General features: G+C 58.5%; 1 protein-coding gene across 2 annotated transcripts in view; it reads left to right on the top strand.

Moving 5' to 3' along the window:
- The first annotated feature begins 5,619 nt into the window (after nucleotides 1-5,619).
- C1QL2 (complement C1q like 2) overlaps nucleotides 5,620-26,622 on the top strand; it is a 129,765-nt gene continuing 108,762 nt past the window's right edge. Inside the window, exon 1 of one of the 2 annotated variants that reach the window (XM_073647566.1) lies at nucleotides 5,620-6,316. In XM_073647566.1, the coding sequence (XP_073503667.1) occupies nucleotides 5,747-6,316 (570 nt within the window). In that variant the 5' untranslated portion in view covers nucleotides 5,620-5,746. The remainder of the gene's footprint in view (nucleotides 6,317-26,622) is intronic. The other variant, XM_073647567.1, reaches the window with a different exon arrangement.

Genomic DNA, 26,622 nt, shown 5'->3' with positions numbered 1-26,622 from the left:
CTTGCTCATCCTCTGCCCTCCAGGTCCCTGGTCCCCATTGCTCATCCTCTGCCCTCCTGGTCCCTGGTCCACATTGCTCATCCTCTGCCCTCCAGGTCCCGGGTCCACATTGCTCATCCTCTTCCCTCCAGGTCCCTGGTCCACATTGCTCACCCTGTACCCTCCAGGTCCCTGGTCCACATTGCTCACCCTCTGCCCTCCAGGTCCCTGGTCCCTATTGTTCATTTTCTGCCCCTCAGGTCCCTGGTCCATATTGCTCATCCTCTGCCCTCCAGGTCCCTGGTCCACATTGCTCACCTTCTGCCCTCCAGGTCCCTGGTCCACATTGCTCACCCTCTGCCCTCCAGGTCTCTGGTCCACATTGCTCATCCTCTGCCCTCCAGGTCCCTAGTCCATATTGCTCATCGTCTGCAGTCCAGGTCCCTATTGCTCATCCACTGCCCTCCAGGTCCCTGGTCCACATTGCTCATCCTCTGCCCTCCAGGTCCGTGGTCCACATTGCTCATCCTCTGCCCTCCAGGTCCCTGGTCCACATTGCTCATCCTCTGCTCTCCAGGTCCCTGGTCCACATTGCTCATCCTCTCCCCTCCAGGTCCCTGGTCCACATTGCTCATCCTCTGCTCTCCAGGTCCCTGGTCCACATTGCTCATCCTCTCCCCTCCAGGTCCCTGGTCCGCATTGCTCATCCTCTGCTCTCCAGGTCCCTGGTCCACATTGCTCATCCTCTTCCCTCCAGGTCCCTGTTCCACATTGCTCATCCTCTCCCCTCCATGTCCCTGGTCCACATTGCTCATCCTCTGCCCTCCAGGTCCCTTGTCCACATTGCTCATCCTCTCCCCTCCAGGTCCCTGGTCCACATTTCTCTTCCTCTGCCCTCCAGGTCCCTGGTCCACATTGCTCATCCTCTGCCCTCCAGGTACCTGGTGCACATTACTCATCCTCTGCCTTCCAGGTCCCTGGTTCCCATTGCTCATCCTCTGCCCCTAAGGTCTTTGGTCCCCATTGCTCATCCTCTGCCCTCCAGGTCCCTGGTTCACATTGCTCATCCTCTGCCCTCCAGGTCCGTGGTCCACATTGCTCATCCTCTGCCCTCCAGGTCCCTGGTCCACATTGCTCATCCTCTCCCCTCCAGGTCCCTGGTCCACATTGCTCATCCTCTGCTCTCCAGGTCCCTGGTCCACATTGCTCATCCTCTGCCCTCCAGGTCCCTGGTTCCCATTGCTCATCCTCTGCCCCTAAGGTCTTTGGTCCTCAGTGCTCATCCTCCGCCCTCCAGGTCCCTGGTCCACATTGCTCATCCTCTCCCCTCCAGGTCCCTGGTCCACATTGCTCATCCTCTGCCCTCCAGGTCCCTGGTCCACATTGCTCATCCTCTGCCTTCCAGGTCCCTGGTTCCCATTGCTCATCCTCAGCCCGTAAGGTCTTTGGTCCCCATTGCTCATCCTCTGCCCTCCAGGTCCCTGGTCCACATTGCTCATCCTCTGCCCTCCAGGTCCGTGGTCCACATTGCTCATCCTCTGCCCTCCAGGTCCCTGGTCCACATTGCTCATCCTCTGCTCTCCAGGTCCCTGGTCCACATTGCTCATCCTCTCCCCTCCAGGTCCCTGGTCCACATTGCTCATCCTCTGCTCTCCAGGTCCCTGGTCCACATTGCTCATCCTCTCCCCTCCAGGTCCCTGGTCCGCATTGCTCATCCTCTGCTCTCCAGGTCCCTGGTCCACATTGCTCATCCTCTTCCCTCCAGGTCCCTGTTCCACATTGCTCATCCTCTCCCCTCCATGTCCCTGGTCCACATTGCTCATCCTCTGCCCTCCAGGTCCCTTGTCCACATTGCTCATCCTCTCCCCTCCAGGTCCCTGGTCCACATTTCTCTTCCTCTGCCCTCCAGGTCCCTGGTCCACATTGCTCATCCTCTGCCCTCCAGGTACCTGGTGCACATTACTCATCCTCTGCCTTCCAGGTCCCTGGTTCCCATTGCTCATCCTCTGCCCCTAAGGTCTTTGGTCCCCATTGCTCATCCTCTGCCCTCCAGGTCCCTGGTTCACATTGCTCATCCTCTGCCCTCCAGGTCCGTGGTCCACATTGCTCATCCTCTGCCCTCCAGGTCCCTGGTCCACATTGCTCATCCTCTCCCCTCCAGGTCCCTGGTCCACATTGCTCATCCTCTGCTCTCCAGGTCCCTGGTCCACATTGCTCATCCTCTCCCCTCCAGGTCCCTGGTCCACATTGCTCATCCTCTGCTCTCCAGGTCCCTGGTCCACATTGCTCATCCTCTCCCCTCCAGGTCCCTGGTCCACATTGCTCATCCTCTGCTCTCCAGGTCCCTGGTCCACATTGCTCATCCTCTTCCCTCCAGGTCCCTGTTCCACATTGCTCATCCTCTCCCCTCCATGTCCCTGGTCCACATTGCTCATCCTCTGCCCTCCAGGTCCCTGGTCCACATTACTCATCCTCTCACTTCCAGGTCCCTGGTCCACATTTCTCTTCCTCTGCCCTCCAGGTCACTGGTCCACATTGCTCATCCTCTGCCCTCCAGGTCCCTGGTCCACATTACTCATCCTCTGCCTTCCAGGTCCCTGGTTCCCATTGCTCATCCTCTGCCCCTAAGGTCTTTGGTCCCCATTGCTCATCCTCTGCCCTCCAGGTCCCTGGTTCACATTGCTCATCCTCTGCCCTCCAGGTCCGTGGTCCACATTGCTCATCCTCTGCCCTCCAGGTCCCTGGTCCACATTGCTCATCCTCTCCCCTCCAGGTCCCTGGTCCGCAGTGCTCATCCTCTGCTCTCCAGGTCCCTGGTCCACATTGCTCATCCTCTGCTCTCCAGGTCCATGGTCCACATTGCTCATCCTCTCCCCTCCATGTCCCTGGTCCACATTGCTCATCCTCTGCCCTCCAGGTCCCTGGTCCACATTGCTCATCCTCTGCACTTCAGGTTCCTGGTTCACTTTGCTCACCCCCTGCCCTCTAGGTCCCTGGTCCACATTGCTCATCCTCTGCCCTCCAGGTCCCTGGTCCACATTACTCATCCTCTGCCCTCCAGGTCCCTGGTCCCCATTGCTCATCCTCAGCCCCTCAGGTCCCTGGTCCACATTGCTCATCCTGTGCCCCTCCAGGTCCCTGGGTCCATAGCTCATCCTTTGCCCTCCAGGTCCCTGGTCCACATTGCTCATCCTCTCCCCTCCAGGTCCCTGGTCCACATTGCTCACCCTCTGCCCTCCAGGTCCCTGGTCCCCATTGCTCATCCTCTCCCCTCCAGGTCCCTGGTCCACATTGCTCACCCTCTGCCCCTCAGGTCCCTGGTCCCCATTGCTCATCCTCTCCCCTCCAGATCCCTGGTCCACATTACTCATCCTCTGCACTTCAGGTTCCTGGTTCACATAGCTCATCCTCTGCCCTCCCGGTCCCTCGTCCACATTGCTCATCCTCTTCACTCCAGGTCCCTGGTCCACATTGCTCATCCTCTGCCCTCCAGTTCCCTGGTCCACATTGCTCAACCTCTGCTCTCCAGGTCCCTGGTCCACATTGCTCATCCTCTTCCCTCCAGGTCCCTGTTCCACATTGCTCATCCTCTCCCCTCCATGTCCCTGGTCCACATTGCTCATCCTCTGCCCTCCAGGTCCCTGGTCCACATTACTCATCCTCTCACTTCCAGGTCCCTGGTCCACATTTCTCTTCCTCTGCCCTCCAGGTCACTGGTCCACATTGCTCATCCTCTGCCCTCCAGGTCCCTGGTCCACATTACTCATCCTCTGCCTTCCAGGTCCCTGGTTCCCATTGCTCATCCTCTGCCCCTAAGGTCTTTGGTCCCCATTGCTCATCCTCTGCCCTCCAGGTCCCTGGTTCACATTGCTCATCCTCTGCCCTCCAGGTCCGTGGTCCACATTGCTCATCCTCTGCCCTCCAGGTCCCTGGTCCACATTGCTCATCCTCTCCCCTCCAGGTCCCTGGTCCGCAGTGCTCATCCTCTGCTCTCCAGGTCCCTGGTCCACATTGCTCATCCTCTGCTCTCCAGGTCCATGGTCCACATTGCTCATCCTCTCCCCTCCATGTCCCTGGTCCACATTGCTCATCCTCTGCCCTCCAGGTCCCTGGTCCACATTGCTCATCCTCTCGCCTCCAGGTCCCTGGTCCACATTGCTCATCCTCTGCACTTCAGGTTCCTGGTTCACTTTGCTCACCCCCTGCCCTCTAGGTCCCTGGTCCACATTGCTCATCCTCTGCCCTCCAGGTCCCTGGTCCACATTACTCATCCTCTGCCCTCCAGGTCCCTGGTCCCCATTGCTCATCCTCAGCCCCTCAGGTCCCTGGTCCACATTGCTCATCCTGTGCCCCTCCAGGTCCCTGGGTCCATAGCTCATCCTTTGCCCTCCAGGTCCCTGGTCCACATTGCTCATCCTCTCCCCTCCAGGTCCCTGGTCCACATTGCTCACCCTCTGCCCTCCAGGTCCCTGGTCCCCATTGCTCATCCTCTCCCCTCCAGGTCCCTGGTCCACATTGCTCACCCTCTGCCCCTCAGGTCCCTGGTCCCCATTGCTCATCCTCTCCCCTCCAGATCCCTGGTCCACATTACTCATCCTCTGCACTTCAGGTTCCTGGTTCACATAGCTCATCCTCTGCCCTCCCGGTCCCTCGTCCACATTGCTCATCCTCTTCACTCCAGGTCCCTGGTCCACATTGCTCATCCTCTGCCCTCCAGTTCCCTGGTCCACATTGCTCAACCTCTGCCCTCCAGGTCCCTGGTCCAACTTGCTCACCCTCTACCCTCCAGGTCCCTGGTCCACATTGCTCATCCTCTGCACTTCAGGTTCCTGGTTCACATAGCTCATCCTCTGCCCTCCCGGTCCCTCGTCCACATTGCTCATCCTCTTCACTCCAGGTCCCTGGTCCACATTGCTCATCCTCTGCCCTCCAGTTCCCTGGTCCACATTGCTCAACCTCTGCCCTCCAGGTCCCTGGTCCAACTTGCTCACCCTCTACCCTCCAGGTCCCTGGTCCACATTGCTCATCCTCTGCCCTCCAGGTCCCTGGTCCACATTGCTCATCCCCTGCCCTCCAGTTCCCTGGTCCACATTGCTCACCCTCTACCCTCCAGGTCCCTGGTCCAACTTGCTCATCCTCTGCCCTCCAGGTCCCTGGTCCACATTGCTCATCCTCTGCCCTCCAGTTCCCTGGTCCACATTGCTCACCCTCTACCCTCCAGGTCCCTGGTCCAACTTGCTCATCCTCTGCCCTCCAGGTCCCTGGTCCACATTGCTCATCCTCTGCCCTCCAGGTCCCTGGTCCACATTGCTCATCCCCTGCCCTCCAGGTCCCTGGTCCACATTGCTCACCCTCTACCCTCCAGGTCCCTGGTCCAACTTGCTCATCCTCTGCCCTCCAGGTCCCTGGTCCACATTGCTCATCCTCTGCCCTCCAGGTCCCTGGTCCAACTTGGTCATCCTCTGCCCTCCAGGTCCCTGGTCCACATTGCTCAGCCTCTGCCCTCCAGGTCCCTGGTCCTCCTTGCTCAGCCTCTGCCCTCCAGGTCCCTGGTCCCCATTATTCATCCTCTGCCCCCTGTATCCCCGGTCCCCTCCCCGGTGTGCTCTTCTGGGCTGTGCCGCCGTCGCTGCTGATCTCCACGCAGTCTCCTCCTCCTCTTCAGTCCCCGGTCCCGGCTCGGCGCTGGCTCCTGCGTCCTCCGCTGCCGCCGCTCCTCACCCTGGTGCCCAGCCGGCGGGTGCTGCTGGCTGCCCTTGCGGTGGCCATGCTTCTGCTCCTGGTGGTCGTCATCCCGCTGCTGGCGCTGCCCCTGCCCGCTGCCGGACACTACGAGATGCTGGGCACCTGCCGGATGATCTGTGACCCATACACCGGGCATCCTCCCAGTTCCCCAGGAGAATCTCTACAGGAGTTCAGCGGGGCCCCTCCGCCCTTCATCCAGGGACCCAAGGGGGATCCAGGCAGAACAGGGAAGCCGGGACCGCGTGGCCCCCCTGGAGAGCCGGGACCCCCAGGACTGCGGGGGGCCCCGGGAGAACAGGGTGAGCCGGGCAGAGTTGGGGGCTCTGGGGCTGCTGTATCTCCGGTTCTCCCGGGACCCCGCATCGCCTTCTACGTCGGGCTGAAGAGTCCACACGAGGGATATGAGCTGCTGAAGTTTGACGATGTCGTGACCAATGTCGGGAACCACTATGACCCCAGCACCGGGAAATTCACCTGCCAGGTCCCGGGCATCTACTACTTCACCTACCACATTCTGATGAGAGGCGGAGACGGTACCAGCATGTGGGCAGACCTGTGCAAGAACGGCCAGGTGAGGAGCCGGGGGGAGCAGGTGAGGACCGGGGGAGCGGGCGAGAAGCCGGGGGAGAGGGCGAGGAGCCGGGGGAGCGGGCGAGGAACCGGGGGAGCGGGCGAGGAACCGGGGGAGCGGGCGAGGAACCGGGGGAGCAGGTGAGGACCGGGGGAGCGGGCGAGGAACCGGGGGAGCGGGCGAGGAACCGGGGGAGCGGGTGATGACCGGGGGAGCGGGCGAGGAACCGGGGGAGCAGGTGAGGACCGGGGGAGCGGGCGAGGAGCCGGGGGAGCGGGCGAGGAACCGGGGGAGCGGGCGAGGAACCGGGGGAGCGGGTGAGGACCGGGGGAGCGGGCGAGGAGCCGGGGGAGCGGGCGAGGAGCCGGGGGAGCGGGCGAGGAGCAGGGGGAGCGGGCGAGGAACCGGGGGAGCGGGCGAGGAACCAGAGGACCGGACGAGGAACCGCGGGGGAGCGGGCGAGGAACCGGGGGAGCGGGCGAGGAGCCGGGGGAGCGGGCGAGGAACCGGGGGAGCGGGCGAGGGGCCGGGGGAGCGGGCGAGGAACCGGAGGACCGGGTGAGGAGCCGGGGGAGCGGGCGAGGAACCGGGGGAGCGGGCGAGGAGCCGGGGGAGCGGGCGAGGAGCCGGGGGAGCGGGCGAGGAACCGGGGGAGCGGGCGAGGAGCCGGGGGAGCGGGCGAGGAACCAGAGGACCGGGCGAGGAACCGCGGGGGAGCGGGCGAGGAACTGGGGAAGCGGGCGAGGAGCCGGGGGAGCGGGCGAGGGGCCGGGGGAGCGGGCGAGGAACCGGAGGACCGGGCGAGGAGCCGGGGGAGCGGGCGAGGAGCCGGGGGGGGAGCAGGTGAGGACCGGGGGAGCGGGCGAGGAGCCGGGGGAGCGGGCGAGGAACCGGGGGAGCGGGCGAGGAGCCGGGGGAGCGGGCGAGGAACCGGAGGACCGGGCTAGGAGCCGGGGGAGCGGGCTAGGAGCCGGGGGAGCGGACGAGGAGCCGGGGGAGCGGGCGAGGAGCCGGGGGAGCGGGCGAGGAGCCGGGGGAGCGGGCGAGGAACCGGGGGAGCGGGCGAGGAGCCGGGGGAGAGGGCGAGGAACCGGGGGAGCGGGCGAGGAACGGGGGAGCGGGCGAGGAGCCGGGGGAGCGGGCGAGGAGCCGGGGGAGCGGGCGAGGAACCGGAGGACCGGGCGAGGAGCCGAGGGAGCAGGAGAGGAGCCGTGGGAGCGGGCGAGGAACCGGAGGACCGGGCGAGGAGCCGGGGGAGCAGGAGAGGAGCCGGGGGAGCAGGAGAGGAGCCGGGGGAGCGGACGAGGGAGCAGGCGAGGAACCGGGGGAGCGGGCGAGGAGCCGGGGGAGCGGGCGAGAAACCGGGGGAGCGGGCGAGGAACCGAGGGAGCGGGCGAGGAACCGGGGGAGCGGGCGAGGAGCCGGGGGAGCGGGCGAGGGGCCGGGGGAGCGGGCGAGGGGCCGGGGGAGCGGGCGAGGAACCGGGGGAGCGGGCGAGGAGCCGGGGGAGCGGGCGAGGAACCGGGGGAGCGGGCGAGGAACCGGGGGAGCGGGCGAGGAGCAGGGGGAGCGGGCGAGGAACCGCGGGGGAGCGGGCGAGGAACCGCGGGGGAGCGGGCGAGGAGCCGGGGGAGCGGGCGAGGGGCCGGGGGAGCGGGCGAGGAACCGGAGGACCGGGCGAGGAGCCGGGGGAGCGGGCGAGGAGCCGGGGGGGGGAGCAGGTGAGGACCGGGGGAGCGGGCGAGGAGCCGGGGGAGCGGGCGAGGAACCGGGGGAGCGGGCGAGGAGCCGGGGGAGCGGGCGAGGAACCGGAGGACCGGACGAGGAGCCGGGGGAGCGGGCTAAGAGCCGGGGGAGCGGACGAGGAACCGGGGGAGCGGGCGATGAGCCGGGGGAGCGGGCGAGGAACCGGGGGAGCGGGCGAGGAACCGGGGGAGCGGGCGAGGAGCCGGAGGAGCGGGCGAGGAACCGGGGGAGCGGGCGAGGAACCGGGGGAGCGGGCGAGGAACGGGGGAGCGGGCGAGGAGCCGGGGGAGCGGGCGAGGAGCCGGGGAAGCGGGCGAGGAACCGGAGGACCGGGCGAGGAGCCGGGGGAGCAGGAGAGGAGCCGTGGGAGCGGGCGAGGAACCGGAGGACCGGGCGAGGAGCCGGGGGAGCAGGAGAGGAGCCGGGGGAGCGGACGAGGGAGCAGGCGAGGAACCGAGGGAGCGGGCGAGGAGCCGGGGGAGCGGGCGAGGAACCGGGGGAGCTGGCGAGGAGCCGGGGGAGCGGGTGAGGAGCCGTGGGGAGCAGGTGAGGACCGGGGGAGCGGGCGAGGAGCCGGGGGAGCGGGCGAGGAACCGGGGGAGCGGGCGAGGAGCCGGGGGGAGCAGGTGAGGACCGGGGGAGCGGGCGAGGAGCTGGGGGAGCGGGCGAGGAACCGGGGGAGCGGGCGAGGAGCCGGGGGAGCGGGAGAGGAGCCAGGGGAGCGGGCGAGGAACTGGAGGACCGGGCGAGGAGCCGGGGGAGCGGGCGAGGAGCCGGGGGAGCGGGCGAGGAACCGGGGGAGCGGGCGAGGAGCCGGGGGAGCGGGCGAGGAGCCGGAGGAGCGGGCGAGGAACCAGAGGACCGGGCGAGGAGCCGGGGGAGCAGGTGAGGAGCCGGGGGAGCGTGCGAGGAGCCGGGGGAGCGGGCGAGGAACCGGGGGAGCGGGCGAGGAACCGGGGCAGCTGGTGAGGGACTGAGGGAGCGGGAGAGGAACCGGGGGAGCGGGCGAGGAACCGGGGGAGCGGGCGAGGAACTGGAGGACCGGGCGAGGAGCCGCGGGAGCGGGCGAGGAACCGGGGGAGCAGGTGAGGAACTGGGGCAGCTGGTGAGGGACTGAGGGAGCAGGAGAGGAACCGGGGGAGCGGGCGAGGAACCGGGGGAGCGGGCGAGGAGCCGGGGGAGCGGGTGAGGAGCCACGGGGAGCAGGTGAGGACCGGGGGAGCGGGCGAGGAGCCGGGGGAGCGGGCGAGGAGCCGGGGTAGCGGGCGAGGAACCGGGGGAGCGGGCGAGGAGCCGGGGGAGCGGGACTGAAGCTGGGGAAGCCTGCGAGGAACTGGGGCAGCTGGTGAGGGACTGAGGGAGCAGGAGAGGAACCGGGGGAGCGGGCGAGGAACCGGGGGAGCGGGCGAGGAACTGGGGAGCGGGCGAGGAGCCGGGGGAGCGGGCGAGGACCCGGGGGAGCGGGCGAGGAGCCGGGGGAGCGGGCGAGGAACCAGGGGAGCGGGCGAGGAACCGCGGGGGAGCGGGCGAGGAACCGGGGGAGCGGCGAGGAGCCGGGTGAGCGGGCGAGAAGCCGGGGGAGCGGGCGAGGAACCGGGGGAGCGGGCGAGGAACCGGGGGAGCGGGCGAGGAGCCGGGGGAGCCGGCGAGGAACCGAGGGGAGGAGCCGGGTGAGCGGGCGAGGATCCGGGGGATCGGGCGAGCAACCGGGGGAGCGGGCGAGGAGCCGGGGAAGCCGGCGAGGAACCGAGGGGAAGGACGAGGAACCGGAGGAGCGGGCGAGGAACCGGGGAAGTGGGCAAGGAACCGGAGGAGCGGGCGAGGAGCCGGAGGAGCGGGCGAGGAGCCGGGGGAGAGGGCGAGGAACCGGAGGAGCGGGCGAGGAACCGGAGGAGCGGGCGAAGAACTGAGGGAGCGGGCGAGGAACTGGGGGAGCGGGCGAGGAACTGAGGGAGCGGGCGAGGAACTGAGGGAGCGGGCGAGGAACTGGGGGAGCGGGCGAGGAACCAGGGGAGCGGGCGAGGAACCGGGGGAGCGGGCGAGGAACCGAGGGAGCGGGCGAGGAACTGAGGGAGCGGGAGAGCAGCTGGGGGAGTGGGCGAGGATCCGGGGGAGCGGGCGAGGAACCGGGGGAGCGGTCGAGGAACTGGGGGAGCGGGCGAGGAACTGGGGCAGCGGGCGAGGAACCTGGAGGAGCGGGTGAGATAGACTGAATTTTGGGCATCGGGGTAAAAATATTGATCATAGGTGACTAACAAGGGAGTCGGGGCAGCGGTGGCGAGTGTCGCGGTGACTGCGGAGAATTAGTAGATTAGTGGCCGGAGGGAGGATTGGAGGGTGATTCTACGAGAAGACGCGACGACTGCAGAAATATCCCTTAGTAAGTGTGAATTAGAGGCAACTGGAACCTAAGGGTCCGGTGACTGAGGGTGATAATGGGGGTCCGGTAATACTCAGCAGTGACTGAGGGTGATAATGGGGGCTTCAGTAATACTCAGCAGTGACTGAGGATGATAATGGGGGTCCGGTAATACTCAGCAGTGACTGAGGATGATAATGGGGGTCCGGTGATACTCAGCAGTGACTGAGGGTGATAATGGGGGTCCAGTAATACTCAGCAGGGACTGTGGGTGATAATGGGGGTCCGGGCGAGGAGCCGGGGGAGCGGGCGAGGAGCCGGGGGAGCGGGCGAGGAACCGGGGGAGCGGGCGAGGAACCGTGGCAGCTGGTGAGGGACTGAGGGAGCGGGAGAGGAACCGGGGGAGCGGGCGAGGAGCCGGGGGAGCGGGCGAGGAACCAGGGGAGCGGGCGAGGAACCAGGGGAGCGGGCGAGGAACCGCGGGGGAGCGGGCGAGGAACCGGGGGAGCGGCGAGGAACCGGGGGAGCCGGCGAGGAGCCGGGTGAGCGGGCGAGAAGCCGGGGGAGCGGGCGAGAAGCCGGGGGAGCGGGCGAGGAGCCGGGGGAGCGGGCGAGGAGCCGGGGGAGCCGGCGAGGAACCGAGGGGAGGAGCCGGGTGAGCGGGCGAGGATCCGGGGGAGCGGGCGAGGAACCGGGGGAGCGGGCGAGGAGCCGGGGAAGCCGGCGAGGAACCGAGGGGAAGGACGAGGAACCGGAGGAGCGGGCGAGGAACCGGGGGAGTGGGCAAGGAACCGGAGGAGCGGGCGAGGAGCCGGAGGAGCGGGCGAGGAGCCGGGGGAGAGGGCGAGGAACCGGAGGAGCGGGCGAGGAACCGGAGGAGCGGGCGAAGAACTGAGGGAGCGGGCGAGGAACTGGGGGAGCGGGCGAGGAACTGAGGGAGCGGGCGAGGAACTGAGGGAGCGGGCGAGGAACTGGGGGAGCGGGCGAGGAACCAGGGGAGCGGGCGAGGAACCGGGGGAGCGGGCGAGGAACCGAGGGAGTGGGCAAGGAACTGAGGGAGCGGGAGAGCAGCTGGGGGAGTGGGCGAGGATCCGGGGGAGCGGGCGAGGAACCGGGGGAGCGGTCGAGGAACTGGGGGAGCGGGCGAGGAACTGGGGCAGCGGGCGAGGAACCTGGAGGAGCGGGTGAGATAGACTGAATTTTGGGCATCGGGGTAAAAATATTGATCATAGGTGACTAACAAGGGAGTCGGGGCAGCGGTGGCGAGTGTCGCGGTGACTGCGGAGAATTAGTAGATTAGTGGCCGGAGGGAGGATTGGAGGGTGATTCTACGAGAAGACGCGACGACTGCAGAAATATCCCTTAGTAAGTGTGAATTAGAGGCAACTGGAACCTAAGGGTCCGGTGACTGAGGGTGATAATGGGGGTCCGGTAATACTCAGCAGTGACTGAGGGTGATAATGGGGGGTTCAGTAATACTCAGCAGTGACTGAGGATGATAATGGGGGTCCGGTAATACTCAGCAGTGACTGAGGATGATAATGGGGGTCCGGTGATACTCAGCAGTGACTGAGGGTGATAATGGGGGTCCAGTAATACTCAGCAGGGACTGTGGGTGATAATGGGGGTCCGGTAATACTCAGCAGTGACTGAGGGTGATAATGGGGGTCCGGTAATACTCAGCAGTGACTGAGGGTGATAATGGGGGTCCGGTAATATTCAGCAGTGACTGAGGGTGATAATGGGGGTCCGGTAATACTCAGCAGGGACTGAGGGTGATAATGGGGGTCCGGTAATACTCAGCAGTGACTGAGGATGATAATGGGGGTCCGGTAATACTCAGCAGTGATTGAGGATGATAATGGGGGTCCGGTAATACTCAGCAGGGACTGAGGGTGATAATGGGGGTCTGGTAATACTCAGCAGTGACTGAGGGTGATAATGGGGGTCCGGTAATACTCAGCAGTGACTGAGGGTGATAATGGGGGTCCGGTAATATTCAGCAGTGACTGAGGGTGATAATGGGGGTCCGGTAATACTCAGCAGGGACTGAGGGTGATAATGGGGGTCCGGTAATACTCAGCCGGGACTGAGGATGATAATGGGGGTCCGGTAATACTCAGCAGTGACTGAGGGTGATAATGGGGTCCGGTAATACTCAGCAGTGACTGAGAGTGATAATGGGGGTCCGGTAATACTCAGCAGTGACTGAGGGTGATAAGGGGGGTCCGGTAATACTTAGCAGGGACTGAGGGTGATAATGGGGGTCCGGTAATACTCAGCGGTGACTGAGGGTAATAATGGGGGTCCGGTAATACTCAGCAGTGACTGAGGGTGATAATGGGGGTCCGGTAATACTCAGCAGTGACTGAGGGTGATAATGGGGGTCCGGTAATACTCAGCAGTGACTGAGGGTGATAATGGGGGTCCGGTAATACTCAGCAGTGACTGAGGGTGATAATGGGGGTCTGGTAATACTCAGGAGGGACTGAGGATGATAATGGGGGTCCGGTAATACTCAGCAGGGACTGAGGATGATAATGTGGGTCCGGTAATACTCAGCAGGGACTGAGGATGATAATGGGGGTCCGGTAATACTCAGCAGGGACTGAGGGTGATGATGGGGGTCCGGTAATACTTAGCAGGGACTGAGGGTGATAATGGGGGTCCGGTAATACTCAGCGGTGACGGAGGGTAATAATAGGGGTCCGGTAATACTCAGCAGTGACTGAGGGTGATAATGGGGGTCCGGTAATATTCAGCAGTGACTGAGGGTGATAATGGGGGTCCGGTAATACTCAGCAGGGACTGAGGGTGATAATGGGGGTCCGGTAATACTCAGCAGTGACTGAGGGTGATGATGGGGGTCCGGTAATACTTAGCAGGGACTGAGGGTGATAATGGGGGTCCGGTAATACTCAGCGGTGACGGAGGGTAATAATAGGGGTCCGGTAATACTCAGCAGTGACTGAGGGTGATAATGGGGGTCCGGTAATATTCAGCAGTGACTGAGGGTGATAATGGGGGTCCGGTAATACTCAGCAGGGACTGAGGATGATAATGGGGGTCCGGTAATACTCAGCGGTGACGGAGGGTAATAATAGGGGTCCGGTAATACTCAGCAGTGACTGAGGGTGATAATGGGGGTCCGGTAATATTCAGCAGTGACTGAGGGTGATAATGGGGGTCCGGTAATACTCAGCAGGGACTGAGGGTGATAATGGGGGTCCGGTAATACTCATCAGTGACTGAGGGTGATAATGGGGGTCCGCTAATACTCAGCAGGGACTGAGGGTGATAATGGGAGTCCAGTAATACTCAGCGGTGACTGAGGGTAATAATGGGGGTCCGGTATTACTCAGAAGTGACTGAGGGTGATAATGGGGGTCCGCTAATACTCAGCAGTGACTGAGGGTGATAATGGGGGTCCGGTAATACTCAGCAGTGACTGACGGTGATAATAGGGGTCCAGTAATACTCAGCAGGGACTGAGGGTGATAATGGGGGTCCGGTAATACTCAGCAGTGACTGAGGGTGATAATGGGGGTCCGGTAATACTCAGCAGTGACTGAGGGTGATAATAGGGGTCCGGTAATACTCAGCAGTGACTGAGGGTGATAATGGGGGTCCGGTAATACTCAGCAGGGACTGAGGGTGATAATGGGGGTCCGTTAATACTCAGCAGTGACTTAGGGTGATAATGGGGGGTTCAGTAATACTCAGCAGTGACTGAGGATGATAATGGGGGTCCGGTAATACTGAGCAGTGACTGAGAATGATAATGGGGGTCCGGTGATACTCAGCAGTGACTGAGGGTGATAATGGGGGTCCAGTAATACTCAGCAGGGACTGTGGGTGATAATGGGGGTCCGGTAATACTCAGCAGTGACTGAGGGTGATAATGGGGGTCCGGTAATACTCAGCAGTGACCGAGGGTGATAATGGGGGTCCGGTAATATTCAGCAGTGACTGAGGGTGATAATGGGGGTCCGGTAATACTCAGCAGGGACTGAGGGTGATAATGGGGGTCCGGTAATACTCAGCAGTGACTGAGGATGATGATGGGGGTCCGGTAATACTCAGCAGTGATTGAGGATGATAATGGGGGTCCAGTAATACTCAGCAGTGACTGAGGGTGATAATGGGGGTCTGGTAATACTCAGCAGGGACTGAGGGTGATAATGGGGGTCCGGTAATACTCAGCAGTGACTGAGGGTGATAATGGGGGTCCGGTAATACTCAGCAGTGACTGAGGGTGATAATGGGGTCCGGTAATATTCAGCAGTGACTGAGGGTGATAAAGGGAGTCCGGTAATACTCAGCAGGGACTGAGGGTGATAATGGGGGTCCGGTAATACTCAGCCGGGACTGAGGATGATAATGGGGGTCCGGTAATACTCAGCAGTGACTGAGGGTGATAATGGGGTCCGGTAATACTCAGCAGTGACTGAGAGTGATAATGGGGGTCCGGTAATACTCAGCAGTGACTAAGGGTGATAATGGGGGTCCGGTAATACTTAGCAGGGACTGAGGGTGATAATGGGGGTCCGGTAATACTCAGCGGTGACTGAGGGTGATAATGGGGGTCCGGTAATACTCAGCAGTGACTGAGGGTGATAATGGGGGTCCGGTAATACTCAGCAGTGACTGAGGGTGATAATGGGGGTCCGGTAATACTCAGCAGGGACTGAGGTTGATAACGGGGGTCCGGTAATACTCAGCAGGGACTGAGGATGATTATGTGGGTCCGGTAATACTCAGCAGGGACTGAGGATGATAATGGGGGTCCGGTAATACTCAGCAGGGACTGAGGGTGATGATGGGGGTCCGGTAATACTCAGCAGGGACTGAGGGTGATAATGGGGGTCCGGTAATACTCAGCGGTGACTGAGGGTAATAATGGGGGTCCGGTAATACTCAGCAGGGACTGATAGTGATAATGGGGGTCCGGTAATACTCAGCAGTGACGGAGGGTAATAATAGGGGTCCGGTAATACTCAGCAGTGACTGAGGGTGATAATGGGGGTCCGGTAATATTCAGCAGTGACTGAGGGTGATAATGGGGGTCCGGTAATACTCAGCAGGGACTGAGTATGATAATGGGGGTCCGGTAATACTCAGTTGTGACTGAGGGTGATAATGGGGGTCTGGTAATACTCAGCAGTGACTAAGGGTGATAATGGGGGTCCGGTAATACTCAGCAGTGACTGAGGGTGATAATGGGGGTCCGGTAATACTTAGCAGGGACTGAGGGTGATAATGGGGGTCCGGTAATACTCAGCGGTGACTGAGGGTAATAATGGGGGTCCGGTAATACTCAGCAGTGACTGAGGGTGATAATGGGGGTCCGGTAATACTCAGCAGTGACTGAGGGTGATAATGGGGGTCCGGTAATACTCAGCAGTAACTGACGGTGATAATGGGGGTCCGGTAATACTCAGCAGAGACTGAGGATGATAATGGGGGTCCAGAAATACTCAGCAGTGACTGAGGGTGATAATGGGGGTCTGGTAATACTCAGCAGGGACTGAGGGTGATAATGGCGGTCCGGTAATACTCAGCAGGGACTGAGGGTGATAATGGGTGTCCGGTAATACTCAGCAGTGACTGAGGGTGATAATGGGGGTCCGGTAATACTCAGCAGTGACTGAGGGTGATAATAGGGGTCCGGTAATACTCAGCAGGGACTGAGGGTGATAATGGGGATCCGGTAATACTCAACGGTGACTGAGGGTAATAATGGGGGTCCGGTAATACTCAGCAGTGACTGAGCGTGATAATGGGGGTCCGGTAATATTCAGCAGTGACTGAGGGTGATAATGTGGGTCCGGTAATACTCAGCGGTGACTGAGGGTGACAATGGGGGTCCGGTAATACTCAGCAGGGACTGAGGGTGATAATGGGGGTCGGGTAATACTCAGCGGTGACTGACGGTGATAAAGGGGGTCCGGTAATACTCAGCAGTGACTGAGGGTGATAATGGGGGTCCGGTAATACTCAGCAGTAACTGAGGGTGATAATGGGGGTCCGGTAATACTCAGCAGGGACTGAGGGTGATAATGGGGGTCCGGTAATACTCAGCAGTGACTGAGGGTGATAATGGGGGTCCGGTAATACTCAGCAGTGACTGAGGATGATAATGGGAGTCCGGTAATACTCAGCAGTGACTGAGGATGATGATGGGGGTCCGGTAATACTCAGCAGTGACTGAGGGTGATAATTGGGGTCCGGTAATACTCAGCAGTGACTGAGGGTGATAATGGGGGTCCGGTAATACTCAGCAGTGACTGACGGTGATAATAGGGGTCCGGTAATACTCAGCAGTGACTGAGGGTGATAATGGGGGTCCGGTAATACTCAGCAGTGACTGAGGGTGATAATGGGGTCCGGTAATATTCAGCAGTGACTGAGGGTGATAATGGGGGTCCGGTAATACTCAGCAGGGACTGAGGGTGATAATGGGGGTCCGGTAATACTCAGCCAGGACTGAGGGTGATAATGGGGGTCCGGTAATACTCAGCAGTGACTGAGGGTGATAATGGGGTCCGGTAATACTCAGCAGTGACTGAGAGTGATAATGGGGGTCCGGTAATACTCAGCAGTGACTAAGGGTGATAATGGGGGTCCGGTAATACTTAGCAGGGACTGAGGGTGATAATGGGGGTCCGGTAATACTCAGCGGTGACTGAGGGTAATAATGGGGGTCCGGTAATACCCAGCAATGACTGAGGGTGATAATGGGGGTCCGGTAATACTCAGCAGTGACTGAGGGTGATAATGGGGGTCTGGTAATACTCAGCAGTGACTGAGGGTGATAATGGGGGTCCGGTAATACTCAGCAGTGACTGAGGGTGATAATGGGGGTCCGGTAATACTCAGCAGGGACTGAGGTTGATAATGGGGGTCCGGTAATACTCAGCAGGGACTGAGGATGATAATGTGGGTCCGGTAATACTCAGCAGGGACTGAGGATGATAATGGGGGTCCGGTAATACTCAGCAGGGACTGAAGGTGATGATGGGGGTCCGGTAATACTCAGCAGGGACTGAGGGTGATAATGGGGGTCCGGTAATACTTAGCAGGGTCTGAGGGTGATAATGGGGGTCCGGTAATACTCAGCGGTGACTGAGGGTAATAATGGGGGTCCGGTAATACTCAGCAGGGACTGAGAGTGATAATGGGGGTCCGGTAATACTCAGCAGTGACGGAGGGTAATAATAGGGGTCCGGTAATACTCAGCAGTGACTGAGGGTGATAATGGGGGTCCGGTAATATTCAGCAGTGACTGAGGGTGATAATGGTGGTCCGGTAATACTCAGCAGGGACTGAGGGTGATAATGGGGGTCCGGTAATACTCAGCAGGGACTGAGGATGATAATGTGGGTCCGGTAATACTCAGTTGTGACTGAGGGTGATAATGGGGGTCCGGTAATACTCAGCAGTGACTGAGGGTGATAATGGGGGTCCGGTAATACTCAGCAGTGACTGAGGGTGATAATGGGGGTCCGGTAATACTTAGCAGGGACTGAGGGTGATAATGGGGGTCCGGTAATACTCAGCGGTGACTGAGGGTAATAATGGGGGTCCGGTAATACTCAGCAGTGACTGAGCATGATAATGGGGGTCCGGTAATACTCAGCAGTGACTGAGGGTGATAATGGGGGTCCGGTAATACTCAGCAGTAACTGAGGGTGATAATGGGGGTCCGGTAATACTCAGCAGAGACTGAGGATGATAATGGGGGTCCCGAAATACTCAGCAGGGACTGAGGGTGATAATGTGGGTCCAGTAATACTCAGCGGTGACTGAGGGTAATAATGGGGGTCCGGTAATACTCAGTTGTGACTGAGGGTGATAATGGGGGTCCGGTAATACTCAGCAGGGACTGAGGGTGATAATGGCGGTCCGGTAATACTCAGCAGGGACTGAGGGTGATAATGGGGGTCCGGTAATACTCAGCAGTGACTGAGGGTGATAATAGGGGTCCGGTAATACTCAGCAGGGACTGAGGGTGATAATGGGGGTCCGGTAATACTCAACGGTGACTGAGGGTAATAATGGGGGTCCGGTAATACTCAGCAGTGACTGAGGGTGATAATGGGGGTCCGGTAATACTCAGCGGTGACTGAGGGTGACAATGGGGGTCCGGTAATACTCAGCAGGAACTGAGGGTGATAATGGGGGTCGGGTAATACTCAGCGGTGACTGACGGTGATAAAGGGGGTCCGGTAATACTCAGCAGTGACTGAGGGTGATAATGGGGGTCCGGTAATACTCAGCAGTGACTGAGGGTGATAATGGGGGTCCGGTAATACTCAGCAGTAACTGAGGGTGATAATGGGGGTCCAGTAATACTCAGCAGTGACTGAGGGTGATAATGGGGGTCCGGTAAAACTCACCAGTGACTGAGGATGATAATGGGGGTCCGGTAATACTCAGCAGGGACTGAGGGTGATAATGGGGGTCCGGTAATACTCAGCAGTGACTGAGGGTGATAATGGGGGTCCGGTAATACTCAGCAGTGACTGAGGATGATAATGGGGGTCCGGTAATACTCAGCAGTGACTGAGGATGATGATGGGGGTCCGGTAATACTCAGCAGTGACTGAGGGTAATAATGGGGGTCCGGTAATACTCAGCAGTGACTGAGCATGATAATGGGGGTCCGGTAATACTCAGCAGGGACTGAGGGTGATAATGGCGGTCCGGTAATACTCAGCAGGGACTGAGGGTGATAATGGGCGTCCGGTAATACTCAGCAGTGACTGAGGGTGATAATAGGGGTCCGGTAATACTCAGCAGGGACTGAGGGTGATAATGGGGGTCCGGTAATACTCAACGGTGACTGAGGGTAATAATGGGGGTCCGGTAATACTCAGCAGTGACTGAGGGTGATAATGGGGGTCCGGTAATACTCAGCAGTGACTGAGGGTGATAATGTGGGTCCAGTAATACTCAGCGGTGACTGAGGGTGACAATGGGGGTCCGGTAATACTCAGCAGGGACTGAGGGTGATAATGGGGGTCGGGTAATACTCAGCGGTGACTGACGGTGATAAAGGGGGTCCGGTAATACTCAGCAGTGACTGAGGGTGATAATGGGGGTCCGGTAATACTCAGCAGTGACTGAGGGTGATAATGGGGGTCCGGTAATACTCAGCAGTAACTGAGGGTGATAATGGGGGTCCAGTAATACTCAGCAGTGACTGAGGGTGATAATGGGGGTCCGGTAAAACTCAGCAGTGACTGAGGATGATAATGGGGGTCCGGTAATACTCAGCAGCGACTGAGGGTGATAATGGGGGTCCGGTAATACTCAGCAGTGACTGAGGGTGATAATGGGGGTCCGGTAATACTCAGCAGTGACTGAGGATGATAATGGGGGTCCGGTAATACTCAGCAGTGACTGAGGATGATGATGGGGGTCCGGTAATACTCAGCAGTGACTGAGGGTGATAATGGGGGTCCGGTAATACTCAGCAGTGACTGAGGGTGATAATGGGGGTCCGGTAATACTCAGCAGTAACTGACGGTGATAATAGTGGTCCGGTAATACTCAGCAGTGACTGAGGGTGATAATGGGGGTCCGGTAATACTCAGCAGTGACTGACGGTGATAATAGGGGTCCGGTAATACTCAGCAGGGACTGAGGGTGATAATGGGGGTCTGGTAATACTCAGCAGTGACTGAGGGTGATAATGGGGGTCCGGTAATACTCAGCAGAGACTGAGGGTGATAATGGGAGTCCAGTAATACTCAGTGGTGACTGAGGGTAATAATGGGGGTCCGATAATACTCAGCAGTGACTGAGGGTGATAATGGGGGTCCGCTAATACTCAGCAGTGACTGAGAGTGATAATGGGGGTCCGGTAATACTCAGCAGTGACTGACGGTGATAATAGGGGTCCGGTAATACTCAGCAGGGACTGAGGGTGATAATGGGGGTCCGGTAATACTCAGCAGTGACTGAGGGTGATAATGGGGGTCCGGTAATACTCAGCAGTAACTGAGGGTGATAATGGGGGTCCAGTAATACTCAGCAGTGACTGAGGGTGATAATGGGGGTCCGGTAAATCTCAGCAGTGACTGAGGATGATAATGGGGGTCCGGTAATACTCAGCAGGGACTGAGGGTGATAATGGGGGTCCGGTAATACTCAGCAGTGACTGAGGGTGATAATGGGGGTCCGGTAATACTCAGCAGTGACTGAGGATGATAATGGGGGTCCGGTAATACTCAGCAGTGACTGAGGATGATGATGGGGGTCCGGTAATACTCAGCAGTGACTGAGGGTAATAATGGGGGTCCGGTAATACTCAGCAGTGACTGAGCATGATAATGGGGGTCCGGTAATACTCAGCAGGGACTGAGGGTGATAATGGCGGTCCGGTAATACTCAGCAGGGACTGAGGGTGATAATGGGGATCCGGTAATACTCAGCAGTGACTGAGGGTGATAATAGGGGTCCGGTAATACTCAGCAGGGACTGAGGGTGATAATGGGGGTCCGGTAATACTCAACGGTGACTGAGGGTAATAATGGGGGTCCGGTAATACTCAGCAGTGACTGAGGGTGATAATGGGGGTCCGGTAATACTCAGCAGTGACTGAGGGTGATAATGTGGGTCCAGTAATACTCAGCGGTGACTGAGGGTGACAATGGGGGTCCGGTAATACTCAGCAGGGACTGAGGGTGATAATGGGGGTCGGGTAATACTCAGCGGTGACTGACGGTGATAAAGGGGGTCCGGTAATACTCAGCAGTGACTGAGGGTGATAATGGGGGTCCGGTAATACTCAGCAGTGACTGAGGGTGATAATGGGGGTCCGGTAATACTCAGCAGTAACTGAGGGTGATAATGGGGGTCCAGTAATACTCAGCAGTGACTGAGGGTGATAATGGGGGTCCGGTAAAACTCAGCAGTGACTGAGGATGATAATGGGGGTCCGGTAATACTCAGCAGCGACTGAGGGTGATAATGGGGGTCCGGTAATACTCAGCAGTGACTGAGGGTGATAATGGGGGTCCGGTAATACTCAGCAGTGACTGAGGGTGATAATGGGGGTCCGGTAATACTCAGCAGTGACTGAGGATGATAATGGGGGTCCGGTAATACTCAGCAGTGACTGAGGATGATGATGGGGGTCCGGTAATACTCAGCAGTGACTGAGGGTGATAATGGGGGTCCGGTAATACTCAGCAGTGACTGAGGGTGATAATGGGGGTCCGGTAATACTCAGCAGTGACTGACGGTGATAATAGTGGTCCGGTAATACTCAGCAGTGACTGAGGGTGATAATGGGGGTCCGGTAATACTCAGCAGTGACTGACGGTGATAATAGGGGTCCGGTAATACTCAGCAGGGACTGAGGGTGATAATGGGGGTCTGGTAATACTCAGCAGTGACTGAGGGTGATAATGGGGGTCCGGTAATACTCAGCAGAGACTGAGGGTGATAATGGGAGTCCAGTAATACTCAGTGGTGACTGACGGTAATAATGGGGGTCCGATAATACTCAGCAGTGACTGAGGGTGATAATGGGGGTCCGCTAATACTCAGCAGTGACTGAGAGTGATAATGGGGGTCCGGTAATACTCAGTAGTGACTGACGGTGATAATAGGGGTCCGGTAATACTCAGCAGGGACTGAGGGTGATAATGGGGGTCCGGTAATACTCAGCAGTGACTGAGGGTGATAATGGGGATCCGGTAATACTCAGCAGGGACTGAGGGTGATAATGGGGGTCCGGTAATACTCAGCGGTGACTGAGGGTAATAATGGGGGTCCGGTAATACTCAGCAGTGACTGAGGATGATAATGGTGGTCCGTTAATACTCAGCAGGGACTGAGAGTGATAACGGGGGTCCGGTAATACTCAGCAGTGACTGAGGGTGATAATGGGGGTCCGGTAATACTCAGCAGTGACTGAGGGTGATAATAGGGGTCCGGTAATACTCAGCAGTGACTGAGGGTGATAATGGGGGTCCGGTAATACTCAGCAGGGACTGAGGGTGATAATGGGGTCCGGTAATACTCAGCAGTGACTGAGGATGATAATGGGGGTCCGGTAATACTCAGCAGTGACTGAGGGTTATAATGGGGGTCCGGTAATACTCAGCAGGGACTGAGGGTGATAATGGGGGTCCGGTAATACTCAGCAGTGACTGAGGGTGATAATGGGGGTCCGGTAATACTCAGCGGTGACTGACGGTGATAATAAGGGTCCGGTAATACTCAGCGGTGACTGACGGTGATAATAAGGGTCCGGTAATACTCAGCAGTGACTGAGGGTGATAATGGGGGTCCGGTAATACTCAGCAGGGACTGAGGGTGATAATGGGGGTCCGGTAATGCTCAGCTGTGACTGAGGGTGATAATGGGGGTCCGGTAATACTCAGCAGTGACAGAGGGTGATAATAGGGGTCCGGTAATGCTCAGCAGTGACTGAGGGTGATAATTGGGGTCCGGTAATACTCAGCAGGGACTGAGGGTGATAATGGGGGTCCGGTAATACTCAGCAGTGACTGAGGATGATAATGGGGGTCCGGTAATACTCAGCAGTGACTGAGGGTGATAATGGGGGTCCGGTAATACTCAGCAGTGACTGAGGGTGATAATGGGGGTCCGGTAATACTCAGCGGTGACTGAGGATGATAATGGGGGTCCGGTAATACTCAGCAGGGACTGAGGGTTATAATGGGGGTCCGGTAATACTCAGCAGTGACTGAGGATGATAATGGGGGTCCGGTAATACTCAGCAGTGACTGAGGTTGATAATGGGGGTCCGGTAATACTCAGCAGGGACTGAATATGATAAAGGGGGTCCGGTAATACTCAGCAGTGACTGAGGGTGATAATGGGGGTCCGGTAATAGAGGTGAGTGAGAGTGATAATGGGGGTCCAGTAATACTCAGCAGGGGCTGATGATAATAATGGGGGTCCGGTAATACTCAGCAGAGAATGAGGATGATGATAGGGGTCAGTTAATACTCAGAAAATACTGAGTATGATAATGGGAGGTCCAGTAATACTCAACTAGAACTGAGGATGATAATGGGGGTCCGGTAATACTCAGCAGTGACTGAGGGTGATAATGGGGGTCCGGTAATATTCAGCAGTGACTGAGGGTGATAATGGGGGACCGGTAATACTCAGCAGGGACTGAGGGTGATAATATGGATCCGGTAATACTCAGCAGTGACTGAGGATGATAATGGGGGTCAGGTAATACTCAGCAGTGACTGAGGGTGATAATGGGGGTCCGGTAATACTCAGCAGTGACTGAGGATGATAATGGGGGTCCGGTAATACTCAGCAGGGACTGAGGGTGATAATAGGGGTCTGGTAATACTCAGCAGGGACTGAGGGTGATAATGGGGGTCCGGTAATACTCAGCAGTTACTGAGGGTGATAATGGGGGTCCGGTAATACTCAGCGGTGACTGAGGGTGATAATGGGGGTCCGGTAATACTCAGCAGGGACTGAGAGTGATAATGGGGGTCCGGTAATACTCAGCGGTGACTGAGGGTAATAATAGGTGTCCGGTAATACTCAGCAGTGACTGAGGGTGATAATGGGGGTCCGGTAATATTCAGCAGTGACTGAGGGTGATAATGGGGGTCCGGTAATACTCAGCAGGGACTGAGGGTGATAATGGGGGTCCGGTAATACTCAGCAGGGACTGAGGATGATAATGGGGGTCCAGTAATACTCAGTTGTGACTGAGGGTGATAATGGGGGTCCGGTAATATTCAGCAGTGACTGAGGGTGATAATGGGGGTCCGGTAATACTCAGCAGTGACTGAGGGTGATAATGGGGGTCCGGTAATACTTAGCAGGGACTGAGGGTGATAATGGGGGTCCGGTAATACTCAGCGGTGACTGAGGGTGATAATGGCGGTCCGGTAATACTCAGCGGTGACTGAGGGTGATAATGGGGGTCCGGTAATACTCAGCAGGGACTGAGGATGATAATGGGGGTCCGGTAATACTCAGCAGTGACTGAGGGTGATAATGGGGGTCTGGTAATACTCAGCAGGGACTGAGGGTGATAATGGCGGTCCGCTAATACTCAGCAAGGACTGAGTGTGATAATGGCGGTCCGTTAATACTCAGCAAGGACTGAGGGTGATAATGGGGGTCCGGTAATACTCAGCAGTGACTGAGGGTGATAATGGGGGTCCGGTAATACTCAGCAGTGACTGAGGGTGATAATAGGGGTCCGGTAATACTCAGCAGGGACTGAGGGTGATAATGGGGGTCCGGTAATACTCAGCGGTGACTGAGGGTAATAATGGGGGTCCGGTAATACTCAGCAGTGACTGAGGGTGATAATGGGGGTCCGGTAATACTCAGCAGTGACTGAGGGTGATAATGTTGGTCCGGTAATACTCAGCGGTGACTGAGGGTGACAATGGGGGTCCGGTAATACTCAGCAGGGACTGAGGGTGATAATGGGGGTCGGGTAATGCTCAGCAGTAACTGAGGGTGATAATGGGGGTCCGGTAATACTCAGCAGTGACTGAGGGTGATAATGGGGGTCCGGTAATACTCAGCAGTAACTGAGGGTGATAATGGGGGTCCGGTAATACTCAGCAGTGACTGAGGGTGATAATGGGGGTCCGGTAATACTCAGCAGTGACTGAGGATGATAATAGGGGTCCGGTAATACTCAGCAGGGACTGAGGGTGATAATGGGGGTCCGGTAATACTCAGCAGTGACTGAGGGTGATAATGGGGGTCCGGTAATACTCAGCAGTGACTGAGGATGATAATGGGGGTCCGGTAATACTCAGCAGTGACTGAGGATGATGATGGGGGTCCGGTAATACTCAGCAGTGACTGAGGGTGATAATGGGGGTCGGGTAATACTCAGCAGTGACTGAGGGTGATAATGGGGGTCCGCAATACTCAGCTGTGACTGAGGGTTATAATGGGGGTCCGGTAATACTCAGCAGTGACTGAGGATGATAATGGGGGTCCGGTAATACTCAGCAGTGACTGAGGTTGATAATGGGGGTCCGGTAATACTCAGCAGGGACTGAATATGATAAAGGGGGTCCGGTAATACTCAGCAGTGACTGAGGGTGATAATGGGGGTCCGGTAATAGAGGTGAGTGAGAGTGATAATGGGGGTCCAGTAATACTCAGCAGGGGCTGATGATAATAATGGGGGTCCGGTAATACTCAGCAGAGAATGAGGATGATGATAGGGGTCAGTTAATACTCAGAAAATACTGAGTATGATAATGGGAGGTCCAGTAATACTCAACTAGAACTGAGGATGATAATGGGGGTCCGGTAATACTCAGCAGTGACTGAGGGTGATAATGGGGGTCCGGTAATATTCAGCAGTGACTGAGGGTGATAATGGGGGACCGGTAATACTCAGCAGGGACTGAGGGTGATAATATGGATCCGGTAATACTCAGCAGTGACTGAGGATGATAATGGGGGTCAGGTAATACTCAGCAGTGACTGAGGGTGATAATGGGGGTCCGGTAATACTCAGCAGTGACTGAGGATGATAATGGGGGTCCGGTAATACTCAGCAGGGACTGAGGGTGATAATAGGGGTCTGGTAATACTCAGCAGGGACTGAGGGTGATAATGGGGGTCCGGTAATACTCAGCAGTTACTGAGGGTGATAATGGGGGTCCGGTAATACTCAGCGGTGACTGAGGGTGATAATGGGGGTCCGGTAATACTCAGCAGGGACTGAGAGTGATAATGGGGGTCCGGTAATACTCAGCGGTGACTGAGGGTAATAATAGGTGTCCGGTAATACTCAGCAGTGACTGAGGGTGATAATGGGGGTCCGGTAATATTCAGCAGTGACTGAGGGTGATAATGGGGGTCCGGTAATACTCAGCAGGGACTGAGGGTGATAATGGGGGTCCGGTAATACTCAGCAGGGACTGAGGATGATAATGGGGGTCCAGTAATACTCAGTTGTGACTGAGGGTGATAATGGGGGTCCGGTAATACTCAGCAGTGACTGAGGGTGATAATGGGGGTCCGGTAATACTCAGCAGTGACTGAGGGTGATAATGGGGGTCCGGTAATACTTAGCAGGGACTGAGGGTGATAATGGGGGTCCGGTAATACTCAGCGGTGACTGAGGGTGATAATGGCGGTCCGGTAATACTCAGCGGTGACTGAGGGTGATAATGGGGGTCCGGTAATACTCAGCAGGGACTGAGGATGATAATGGGGGTCCGGT

This window comes from Phyllobates terribilis, unplaced genomic scaffold, assembly GCF_046119375.1.
Source record: "Phyllobates terribilis strain yellow unplaced genomic scaffold, ASM4611937v1 Scaffold_9__5_contigs__length_417890890, whole genome shotgun sequence".
In the NCBI taxonomy this organism is placed as follows: Eukaryota; Metazoa; Chordata; class Amphibia; order Anura; family Dendrobatidae; genus Phyllobates; species Phyllobates terribilis.
This window is presented reverse-complemented; position numbering and strand designations above follow the sequence as displayed.